This window comes from Plectrocnemia conspersa, unplaced genomic scaffold (genome assembly GCF_051122295.1).
Source record: "Plectrocnemia conspersa isolate PC_06_02 unplaced genomic scaffold, ASM5112229v1 ptg000013l, whole genome shotgun sequence".
Taxonomy (NCBI): Eukaryota; Metazoa; Arthropoda; class Insecta; order Trichoptera; family Polycentropodidae; genus Plectrocnemia; species Plectrocnemia conspersa.
The window spans coordinates 21,601,877-21,613,565 of NW_028277177.1; the positions used below are offsets into that span (position 1 = coordinate 21,601,877).

Sequence of the window (11,689 nt, forward strand, 5' to 3'; positions counted from 1 at the left end):
GAACCTCATAATAATATTTTTTTATTTTATTTTAATTTTGCAGAGCGGCAATCTCTACATAAAATATATTATTGCATGGACCAAATTATGTATTTATTATGGCCAAAACTAGGAGGCACACTGGTAGCACTGACGTGACGGCGGAGTAGTGCAGCACATTCTTTGGTGAAACTTGACAAGAAATTAACGGCCGCCGGTGCCTCGTCTGTCGACCATTAATATCATAATATTATCATGTTACATCATTTACAAATTTTCAATAAATACTACTGCAGCGGCCTAATCTGTGTTTAATTGCCACCCGTTACCTTAGTATGATTAGTGATTTCCATGTATTTCTACAACTTTCAGGAGTGGCAAATTATATTGAAAAATTACACAAGGAAGAATTCACACACGTAGCGAAGTACGTTCGATTCATTTGACTTCTCAAAAATTTGTATTGAAATCAATCAGCTGTAATAAGCATTGAAGATAAACAAACAACGTATATTCCAATATATAGAGGTGTCACAGAGGGATGTGTTCTTTCTCCTACTATTTTCGATATATACTCTGAACCCATGTTTAAAGAAACACTCCAGGGGCAAAAAATAATTAAAGTCAGCGGTGAGACAATTACTATCATTTATTTATGCTGATGATAAGGCAATATTTGCTAAGACCGTTGACGGTAATCAGATATCCCTTGATAGTGTAAATAAAGTATGTATAAATAGAGTATGAATAACCATCGATAAAACAAAATTTATGCTTGTTGACGTCGATTTCGCCTGTCGTGTGCGTTTACGAACGCCGTCTTATGGCATTCGAAAATGTTAATATGTTGACATCCAGTCGGTTCCGATCATACTTACGAAAAGGTTGAAATAAGCCGAGCTCAATAAAATAAGTACACGTGTTTTGGATTCAGTACACGTGTACTTGTGTTTTAAATTCAGACCTCAGTACTTACCAGTCTACGTACCCCGATACACAACAATGGTTATACGTAAGCTCTTCGTGGGCCCGTTCAGCTTAACGTTAGATGAAGATAGAATTGAGAAGATAAAGCATTTCAAATACCTGGTTATTCAGGTGAACGACGAAATCCGGACGTAGAGATTAAAGGCAGCATCGAAATTGTTAGAAGCCACTTCTTAAAAAAGTTAGTCTTTCACCACATTAGCACTTGCATCTTCAGACCAGAATTAAATTATATAAAGTGCTACATCTATTGCACGGATGCAAGACACGGACTTTAAAAATTATTACAATTATTATATTAGAAGCATTTGAGATGTAATTTTATAGGTGTATGCTAAAAATTCCAAAAATTCTCCAAATACAGAATTTTTTTCATATTAGGAGACGATCGAAAACTTTTTTCATTAAGCTTCAAGCAAATTAATTAGTTCGCATTAGCTCGATAGAGCCGGTTGCTAAAATAATTTTAGATTGTAGAGCAGGTTCTTAAAACAAGAACTAGAAACAATACGTAAAAAGAAAGGTTTGTAATGTTCAAAAACAAAAATAAATGTGGTATTTTTGAAACGTACAGATTTGTGCACACATTGTGTGTTGTAGAGACTGGCTGAATATGCTTGCACTCGTTAGCAGGCATACATTGCTATTGCTGAAACGAGTGCTGACTAAAACTTGAAAGATATATTGCAAGTGTTTTCGTTGTTTTCCTTTTTCTTTCGACAGCTACATTTTCTCCTACGTTATTTTTCTTAAATATTATCCCCAGAGACTTCGCCAGTTCATTCAGTGCCATAGTGTTATCTAATTATTTCAGTGTCACAGTGTCATTTAGTTCTTTCAGTGTCATAATATCATATTACCCACTGGCCACTGTGTAAGTTTGCTTGTCAAAATTATTTGAATAAACTACATTATTTTTGTAACATTAATACAAATATTTTATCAGTAACAATAAAGCGACACACTCAAAGTTTGTACCTACGTTCATTCGTTCGTTAAAATTTATGAAAGCTGCCACAACTGAAATTAAAATAAATGATAATACTGTACAAATTTCATACTCTCAATAGCTCCCTGATTGTTAGAGTCAATTCCAATATGACGCTTTTAAAAGTAAATATAATGGTTTGTTCGTAAAAGACGCATTTATTGTGCAACAAATATTTTTCAGATACTAATAAGGACTTAATATTTCATAAGAATGAGGAATTAATATTTCATAAGAATGAATGGCTCTGATGATTGATATTTTATAATAAATTTATATTTTGTCGAATGCTCTTCAATCCAGAACAAAAAATCTCACTAAATTGAATTAATTAATTTTAAGAATAATATCTGCTTTTGGGCAATTGAAAGAAAATCTGGGCTGATTTGAAAAACAAGTTGAGGACATAATTAAAACTGATTCTTATAAAAATATTGACTTTCGAGAAAATATACTATATGAAAATCTCCCCCGAGAAAAGTTAGTCGTCAGTATAATAAAACACGTGATATTGAGGATAATGAATACGCATGAAGTGAATTTAAAATATCGAAATAATTATAATTTAACTAATAAGAAAATGTACGATCTACATAAAAATTTTGCACTAACTAACTAGAAATTAGATAAAAATATCAACCTATGAAGAGCTGGTGAAGAAAATATTAGGATTAAACGTGAAATGTTAAATGTAATTGCTTTCAGAGTTGCTTTAGATGTTAATAATATCATAAGAAATAATACCAAAACATTCTGAAATGGTCAGAAAATATCAAAACATTATTAATACAATTGCAATAAGCTCTGCCAAGGCGATACTACGATTTTCACTCATGAATACTATTTGCTCAGAAAAAAGGGCAACTTTAAGTATTAGACACATGTCGGTTGATTTGATAGGACCCTACACCATATGATCAAGCATGGCTCTGAATTCAACATCATTTAGCTAATGATAAACGTATGAGACCCGACACGTTCAAAATATTTAATGGAAATCAAAATATTTTTGGAAAAAACATATAAAATATAAATTAATTTATTTGTAATTGATTTACTTCTTATTTTTTAAATAAAATAATTAATTTTTAGTGTAATTATAATTACTTTGGTAGGATTTTATTATTTAAATTATAAAATCGATTTTTAGGATTTGTTTACAAAACTGGCGAAAAGTAATCGCGCGGCAGCGAACAAAATTAAAAAGATTTACCAAGTGACGTTTAGCGGTTCGGTTCATTCGCTTATTGATGTTTTATCTTAAAATTATCGATAAAAAACAACTCCAACGTTTATTATTGATAACACACCATATTTAAAAACATATTATATAAGTCAACATGAAATTTTTTCAAAAGAAACAATTAATATAGGAATCGCAATTTTTATTTTAATCTTCTGTGCAATGATCATGTTGATAATCGATATCTTAATTTTTAGCCATTTTAAAGTAATTAAATGTACGTTAGAACTAAGATGTTTAGTAATATGAATACATCATAAATTATTAATATAAATCGGTGACTTATAAAAGGTATTTTGTGTGTGAAATGTAATTCAATATTTAATGTAAAATAAATATTGTATTATTCTTATATTAATGGCAGCTGCCAAGATGTCTAGTGATAATAATACTTCCGATGGCAGCAACACCGAAGCTTCAGATTCTGAAGATGACTTACCAGTGAATCTTTTAAAGGCGAAATCGGAAAATAAAATTAGAATCGTTTCTATGGAGGATCATGATGCTGACGTAGACTTAAAAATGACCGTAGAAACTGCAGACGATGATGATGAGAATGCCAATATTGAATGTTCTAGTAATATATTTAATGTCAATTGATTGTTTTACTATTTTATTATTATTATTTATTATAAATGTTATATTTTTAAGATAATACAAGGAACCATAAATTAAAATCTAAAACGATCGAGTCTGAACAAGAATCTGAAACTGATGAATCTGATGATTCTGATGATTCCGATGAGGATAAAATGGATTCGCTGATACTTAAACAGCAACCCATGACACACAGAAATCAGTATTTTAAATCTTTCAAATTCGGTCCGCAGCCCGAGATTAAGCTCTCCGAAATTAAATTACCTGAAGGCTTCGGAGAACCTATCACTGTGATTCCAATTAAACAAGTATTTCGATTTTATATTAAATTCATACATATGTTGTATACGACTTAGTAATTTGATTTATTTAATAGGAATATGATGACGATATGCCCGATGGAGATAACTGTGAAATATTTCCTGAAGTCAAGATTGAAGAAATACCTGGAAAAATTAAAACTAAGAAATGTATTCATTGTACATGCTATTTTTATTATGTAAATTATGGATCTATTTTATTACAATTACTTATTTTTAGCTTTGAAAACAATCAGTGATGCTGAATTAGCTGAATTAAACGCTAAATTTGTGTTTACCTGTCAGATGTGCCAGGCACCGTTTACCAATGTAGATGAACTTAAAGAACATATATCAACCCACGAACAAAAAGGGACATATTTATGTAAAACCTGTGATAGAGTGTATCAAAATATTAAGGATCTGAGGTAATTAGTTAAACTTTTTGATGTAATTGTGTAACAGACAATTTTTTGCTATTGTAAGCTATATTGCTCATACGTTCGAAAATCAAACAACGCAGATTCCTCTTAGATCACACCATCAACACTTCTTTCATAGATTCACAAAGATGCTGCTTGAGAATCGGAATAAATGGACTGGCACGGCTCTCTAAACTAGACTTTGTATAGAATCAGGCTTGAGTAAATAAAATTCTCATGGATCAGTTTTAGTAAGAGGCTAACACCTCCTAGCCAAAAAACAATTCTCCCTTCTCAGTAGTCAAAAATCCACGTCAAAAGCAATCAAATAATCTGAGAAGTGATAATTGTTTTTGCGCCCTCCTATTGACCAAAATTCGGTTTGAATATACTTTGACCAATACTCATATCAGATAAGGATAGCTATCATATTTTTAAAACAGTGTAATATCAAAGTGCAGACGAACCATATAGCAATATGCGATGTCTCTTTGTTCTTCTTCCGTTTATTATCCTCTGAGAGATGAGTTGGTTTAGTTTATATTTTGCACTTAAACTAATGAAAGTTCTAAATCTATAATTAGTTTTCGAACTTCATATTTCATATTCGTACTATTAAAACTTTAACCTCACTGTTAGGTTTGAGTTTGAACAGCAAATGGACATTTTGCTACTGTTAAATTGAGTTTCATAGACATTTTAGAGCAGCAGTTAAATTATATTTTCGTTAGCAGAAATAAATATTTTCTGGCTAAAATGTTTTTGGACTTCACTAGTGAAATTATAACTTCACTAAAAAATATTATATATAAATACAATTTAATTGCATACAAAAAATGTAGCTAAAAATGAGTTACTTTTCGTATTCTAGATCGCCAATAGATGAAAATGACCTTGTAAAGTTTAACAAACGAATAGGGCTGTCACCTTTGTAATTTCTTAATTTATATTTTCCTTTATTAATTCACTTTTATCAGCAATTATTATTATATCATCAATCATTTTGTTATTCATTTCCACACCACCATTGAGGTAGAAAAAATGGCTTCCATGAAGGATGTAAAATATTTTCAAGCTATATTTTTCGCAATTCTGGTTCTAAAGAAAATCTAAAAATATATGTATAATATTAATAACCTTAATATGTAACAAATATATTTACTAATGAAATATTATTTTCATAATTTATATTTAATTCTATTATATATTAAATATAAATTCGAAGTATGGAATGCGCAGCCCTAGGCAATTGCCCTCCACCTAAACCTCCCCCTCCACCCGCAATGATGTCCCTGAGTAATTTTCATTATTGTACTTCACCTAAATGATGAATATTGTACTGTGAAAATATGTTGTAGCCGTAAATGTGCATTCTATATCATTTTTTTTAGAGCGGAATCAAATGTGAAATGCCCGCATGCTTGAAACTAATACTGTAGCTGAAATTTATTATTCTTCTTTTTAATTTAATTATTTTTATGAACTTATTTGTAGAGATCACATGGTGTGCCATATAAGATCGGGAAATTTCAAATGTGAAGACTGCGGAAAATTGTACCATCACTCGCAAAGTTTGATAGCGCATCGCAAAAGGTGGCATACGGACGAGAAACCGCACTTTTGCGAAATCTGCGGTAAGACTTTTAGTCTTAAGAATGATCTCACTACTCACATGCGTAATCATAGTGACGATAAATTCAACTGCGAGTATTGTAAAAAAGATTTTCGTACTGACAGGTATTATTTATTCATAAAAATACATAGGTTGTTCAAAAAGTTCCTAAAATTTTAAAACAGTACAATGACACAAATTCAAAATTATTTGCGGTTTCAAGCATTGAATAAATCAACTCAAGTAACCTACCTTTTAATCTTCATTAAAAACAAGAGGATGATGAGGATTGTAGTAGTTCAGTTTTTTTATTGAAGACAATGACAAGCATGACAGTAAATGCATGATTACAATTATTAGTATGAAAAGTTATGAAATGCAAGACTGAAGTGACATCTGATCCCATTGTGTGGATAATTTAATAATTCGGTGATCTAAAATGGTAATGTCTATCAAGACTGATTCAATGAGTACTTTTTGAACAGTCTACGTTGTGCCTAATTTCATTACTAGAATCCTGTATTTATTTAACACTTTTACTCTTTTAGATATCTTCGAATACATGTAAAACATGTACACTTGGGTTATAAACATACTCTCATTGAGTGCAATATATGCCATAAAACGTTTCAGGTATTCAACATCTTAAATAAAATGTTCTATGATTATTTAAATACTTATAAAATTAAAAATTTATGTTTAGAAAAAGAATTTATTAACACACAAAAAGCTTCACGAAGAAAAGGTTCATAAGTGTCACTATTGCGGAAAATGTATGACGACTTCTTACAGTTTGATAGCTCATATTAGAAGACACGAAGGTAAGCAATACAGAAATGATACATCTCTAAATCTCTGGAGTTGAACATGTAAATCTCTTTATTTTCATATTTTTATCACTTTCAGGCGTGAAACCTTTTGCTTGCCAAATTTGTAATAAAGCTTTCGTAGATAAAGGAAAATTGGCGCGACATCTTCATTCTCATAAAGGCACGAGAGATTATCAATGCGATATGTGCGAGAAGAGCTTTTCTGAAAGTCAGTATCTTCGACAGCATAAAAGAACCCACGATCTCACCAAGTATTAAAAATTGATCATTATTTTTTATATAAAATGTAAAGTAATAACAATAAAAAAAATATTTACAGGCGATATCCGTGTAAAGTTTGCGGTACTATGTTCAAGAGCATGAATTCTGTATGGTCGCATATGAGGAAACACACACACACTAATCGATACGAGTGCCATTTTTGTGGAAAGACTTGCTACAGGTTAATTTACATTAAATAAAATAAAATCTCTTTTATTACAATATATATATTTTATTTTAGGCCTGACCATTTAAGGTCTCATTTAGTGAGTCACACCGGAATCAAGGATTTCCAGTGCGAGATTTGCTCAAAGCGGTTCGCCAAAGCTTACGATCTAACAGAGCATATGCGAGGTCACAGCGGAGAGAGGCCCTATCATTGCAAATTGTGCAATCGAGCTTTTGCGAGACACGGAGAGTTTCGAAAGCATAAACAGAGCAAATATCACGCCGAAAAGGAACGAGAGGCTTGCGGTGAAACGCTAGTTTCTCCACAGCCGCGCGAGCCAGCCCCGCGTCCCTTTTCTTGCGTTCCGTGTAACAAAAAGTTCACTAGCGCCGCTCGGCTCGCATTGCATTGTAAAAGAAAATCGCATGCGACTCGAGACGATTCTCCCATACAGATATACGATAATGCATTGCAAAATCTCAATGTGGAGAATCGTTAATTGTATGGATGTTATAGGACAATTTGTGTATTTGAATACTTTGTAACATAATTTAAATCTATGTGATATGAAATACTCTATATGAATTATTTTAAGTTATTTTAATTAAATATGTTCATATCAAATCTTTTATCAATAAGTAAAATACACTCAATGATCAATAAATATAAGTATTATTAGAAATTGATTTTGATTTTTATGTAAAAAAATCTTTAAATATATTATTGTAGATTTCTGCCAATATCTCGATTTAGTGAAACTATAATTGTTTATATTATATTTGTGCGTAGAAAAAAATCCCTAACAGTTAAATCCCTAAAAGTTCAACTATTTATGTATTTTTTAACTATTAATAATCATTATGTTGCATTTATACTATAATATTTTAAGTAAACAGTGTTTGCTTATTTCCAACTCAAAATCTCATTTAGAGAGTCTGTCATTGTCATCAAAAAGTAAGGGTAAAATTAGTAAGGGACCACAGACTTCATATTTATCAGATGTAGATATCTTACTAATTTATTATTTCACATTTTATTATAAAAACCTGCTTTGATTATGTTGAGTGTTATTTATAATATCTTTATAGCACCTGTCAGGCTGTCACCGTAGACTTCAGTACAATTGATGAGCAAAGTTTCTTAACCCTTTAAGCGGCATCGCCGTACATGTGCGGTGATTGATCTTTTGAGAAAACTATGTCGAGACGAAGATTTGAGAAAATTAAACTATTTTTTAATTATTCTATAACTTTTATACGTTTAGGCACCTTATTGTTAATTATTGATAATTTTTAATTTATATTTTTACACAAAATAATAATAAGCAAAAACTTTTTTTTTATTATTATAAAAAAGTGAAACATTTCATAAAAGTGAAAAAAAGTAAAAATTTTAACTTTTTTAACAAAAACAAACGAGTATGAAGTAGTTTTAACAATAGCCTTTATGTTAATTGTTGTTAATTGAAATTTAAAATTTTAATAATAAATTAAATTGATTAAAAATTGTTTACCACCACAAACTGAACACAAACGTCGTTTATAATTCATATGGTTTTATTTCCGGCTCCCTCTTTTACAAAGTCATTATTGATTTTCGGGTGTTTGTGGCTTGCATCTAATAAATCAGTAATAAAATTGTAATCGCTCGATCTCGCCAGCGCTGGCAACACTGTGGCCTGGATGACAGTTCCGTTCGCCGGTCGGTCAAAGGTTTTATTTTTAGGCTTCCTTGGATTGCTGTTAATGTACAGCAGCCGTTTAATATACAACATTTTAAACATATCCGGTGTGGGCGTCAAACGCGGTTTCTCCGCCAACATGACGACGTGGCAAGAACAAAAAGAAATGTTCCTCAACAAATCTTTGGAAGAAAAGCGGAAATTGAATAAAAACTTCGTGGCCTTGGATAGTATAGAAGTTTGGAAAAAACAAGTTCTCAACGAGCCTCGAGCGCAGACGCAAGATTGTGAAAAATACACAAAAGGTGAATTTAAACGTCGAACTGAACTCGACGGAGTGCTCGCCAACAAGATTTCGATTTGGAAGGGAGACATTACTCGACTCGAGGTTAGTATTATACGTTATGTAACGACGAACGCTTACAATGTTGAATGTGCTTTTTAGATTGACGCAGTCGTGAATGCTGCAAATTCAAAACTTCAGGGTGGAGGAGGCGTCGATGGAGCTATCCACAAAGCTGCCGGGGAATATCTTAAGGTTCAAAATATTATTATAATTTAATAAGGAGTAAGGAGAGTTGAAATTTGAGACATTTCAACGCTCCAAAGCTCTTATTAATACACTTTATATTTATTGTATATTTAGAAAGAAAGTAAAGAACTCAATGGTTGCCCTACTGGTGAAGCGAAGATTACCGGCGCTTATAAAATGCACGCTAAATGTAAGATTCAACTATTTGTATTCTAAAAAATGTCACAAAATTATTAATAATGAATCCTTCTGTTGCAGACATCATACACACAGTAGGCCCGACGGACAAATCTCCCGTAGCTCTGACAAACTGCTATAAAAATAGTTTTAAGTTAGTCAGAGAGAACGGAATAAAATCTGTTGCTTTTCCGTGTATCGGCACTGGGGTATATGGCTTTCCACACTTGGACGCCGCTCATGTCGCCCTAACAGAGGCTAGAACATTTTTGGAGAAGGACCATCTGGAAGAGGGAGGAAAGATGGAGAGAATCATATTCTGCGTCTTCTTGCCGGAAGATGAAAAAATATACAAATCACTTGCACAATTGTATTTTGCTAGTGATGAAATATGAAATGCTTAAATTACTTCACTGTTTTCTTCATAAATACATGCATGTAGTGATTATTTTATTATAAATTTTATGCAAGAAATTTATAGTTTTTGTTTTATCGTTTATTCTACTCTTTCTTGTTTTTTATTTATTTATTTGAGTAATATTCAAACATTTCATGCAAATTTTAGAGGTTCAGAATGAAACAATTTTTTTGTACAAATTTATTTAAAAGAAAATTTTAAATCATTTGTGCTATTTATTTTTTTAAATTTAAGTAAAATTCTTAGGTAAATCCTTTTATTGAATATAGTCTAAAATCGTGGAAAACTATGAAAAAAATTGCCTTCATAATATCAACAAATCCATGATACTGTGATCAAGTTTATACATGACTTTTATTTAGTAGTATAAAGTGTTTTATGAAGAAAAAATATAATAATGGTAGCAGCTACTATACGTACTATGTTAAATTGCCTATTAAATTTCATATCTTTGACAGGAATTTATTACGACAATAAATATTTAAACTGGTTTGATTTGATTAGGTTTCATTTATAAAGGAAGATAAGCAAATTGTAAAAAGCCGTGATATATGTACATACATGCTATAATGTATGTACATACATATATCATTCAAATTGGTGTATTTTTACTCACATCAATTGATATTTTAAAAGAAATAATCATGTTATTGATAGCTTGCGATTTTTGCTCTCTTAAGTCTGCTAGCAACTTACCTTGCGTTGTATACTTTTTATCTCTTATGATGCGGGCAACCACATTCATTCTCGGCCTTAGAATATGCGTTCTCTGCCTAATATTTTATATTGAATACCCCTGAAACAACAAAAAAAAACATGCGAACGAAAATTTACATAATTGATAATCATTGTAGGTAGCCGCTAAGGATTAAATTGCCTACCTAGCACGTCAAAGCTGATAAGGCTTATAAAGATAAGATAAACAATAATGATACAAAGGTGTTTCTGCACAGATAATTTTTTTGATTGGAGGAGGGCTTATATCCCATTGTCTTAGTCGCGATTGCATCACATAATCTTGACCATCAAATCCATTTTATCATCAAGTTTTTCCACAAGACTAGGAAGTAGTAAGCATAAAAAGTATTCTATCTACGAATTGTCGGCATAACTCTCGACAACTTCAAAAAGTGCTTTACTGAATACAACGAATTGTACCTTCAATGCTCCTTTCAAAAATACGCTAAGACTCAAATATAGATACAATAAGTACTTCCTCTTATAGAGGATGTATATATATAAATATAAAAATAAAATACTTAATAAGTGGGGCAGTTAGCCAAATAATTTATTCTTCACCACATATAAATAAATAAGCGAAAGAATTTGAAGATACTGAAAGCGTTGGAGATACAAAAAGGCCTGCGTATAATCGTGGCGCCCGTTCAGCCGAGAATATTGCTGCTGTAAGCAGGGCCGTCACAAGCTTTTGCGAGGCAGGATTCAAAAATGTTTGCAGGGCTTTACCCGTGTCTGTTTTAAAAAACTGTATTC

The 11,689-nt window shown here is 31.4% G+C and overlaps 2 protein-coding genes across 4 annotated transcripts; both read left to right on the plus strand.

Moving 5' to 3' along the window:
- The first annotated feature begins 3,145 nt into the window (after positions 1 to 3,145).
- LOC148227571 (uncharacterized) lies at positions 3,146 to 8,069 on the plus strand. 3 transcript variants are annotated; one of them, XM_088201294.1, is made up of 11 exons: positions 3,146 to 3,488; positions 3,562 to 3,774; positions 3,849 to 4,102; positions 4,171 to 4,264; positions 4,335 to 4,521; positions 6,010 to 6,252; positions 6,676 to 6,760; positions 6,831 to 6,948; positions 7,034 to 7,208; positions 7,277 to 7,399; positions 7,460 to 8,069. In XM_088201294.1, the coding sequence occupies exons 2-11, from the start codon at positions 3,570 to 3,572 to the stop codon at positions 7,884 to 7,886; spliced, it is 1,911 nt and encodes a 636-aa protein (XP_088057420.1). In that variant the 5' UTR covers positions 3,146 to 3,488; positions 3,562 to 3,569; the 3' UTR covers positions 7,887 to 8,069. The 3 variants fall into 3 exon arrangements, 2 of the variants coding, with proteins under 2 accessions (XP_088057420.1, XP_088057421.1); XR_015811895.1 differs by having other exon boundaries at positions 3,156 to 3,488; positions 6,010 to 6,569; XM_088201295.1 differs by lacking the exons at positions 6,831 to 6,948; positions 7,034 to 7,208; positions 7,277 to 7,399; positions 7,460 to 8,069 and having other exon boundaries at positions 3,156 to 3,488; positions 6,010 to 6,149.
- Positions 8,070 to 9,057: 988 nt separating this feature from the next.
- On the plus strand, positions 9,058 to 10,251 carry LOC148227572 (uncharacterized). The gene is made up of 4 exons (XM_088201303.1): positions 9,058 to 9,456; positions 9,514 to 9,606; positions 9,715 to 9,790; positions 9,859 to 10,251. The coding sequence occupies exons 1-4, from the start codon at positions 9,070 to 9,072 to the stop codon at positions 10,170 to 10,172; spliced, it is 870 nt and encodes a 289-aa protein (XP_088057429.1). The 5' UTR covers positions 9,058 to 9,069; the 3' UTR covers positions 10,173 to 10,251.
- The last annotated feature ends 1,438 nt before the right edge of the window (positions 10,252 to 11,689 follow it).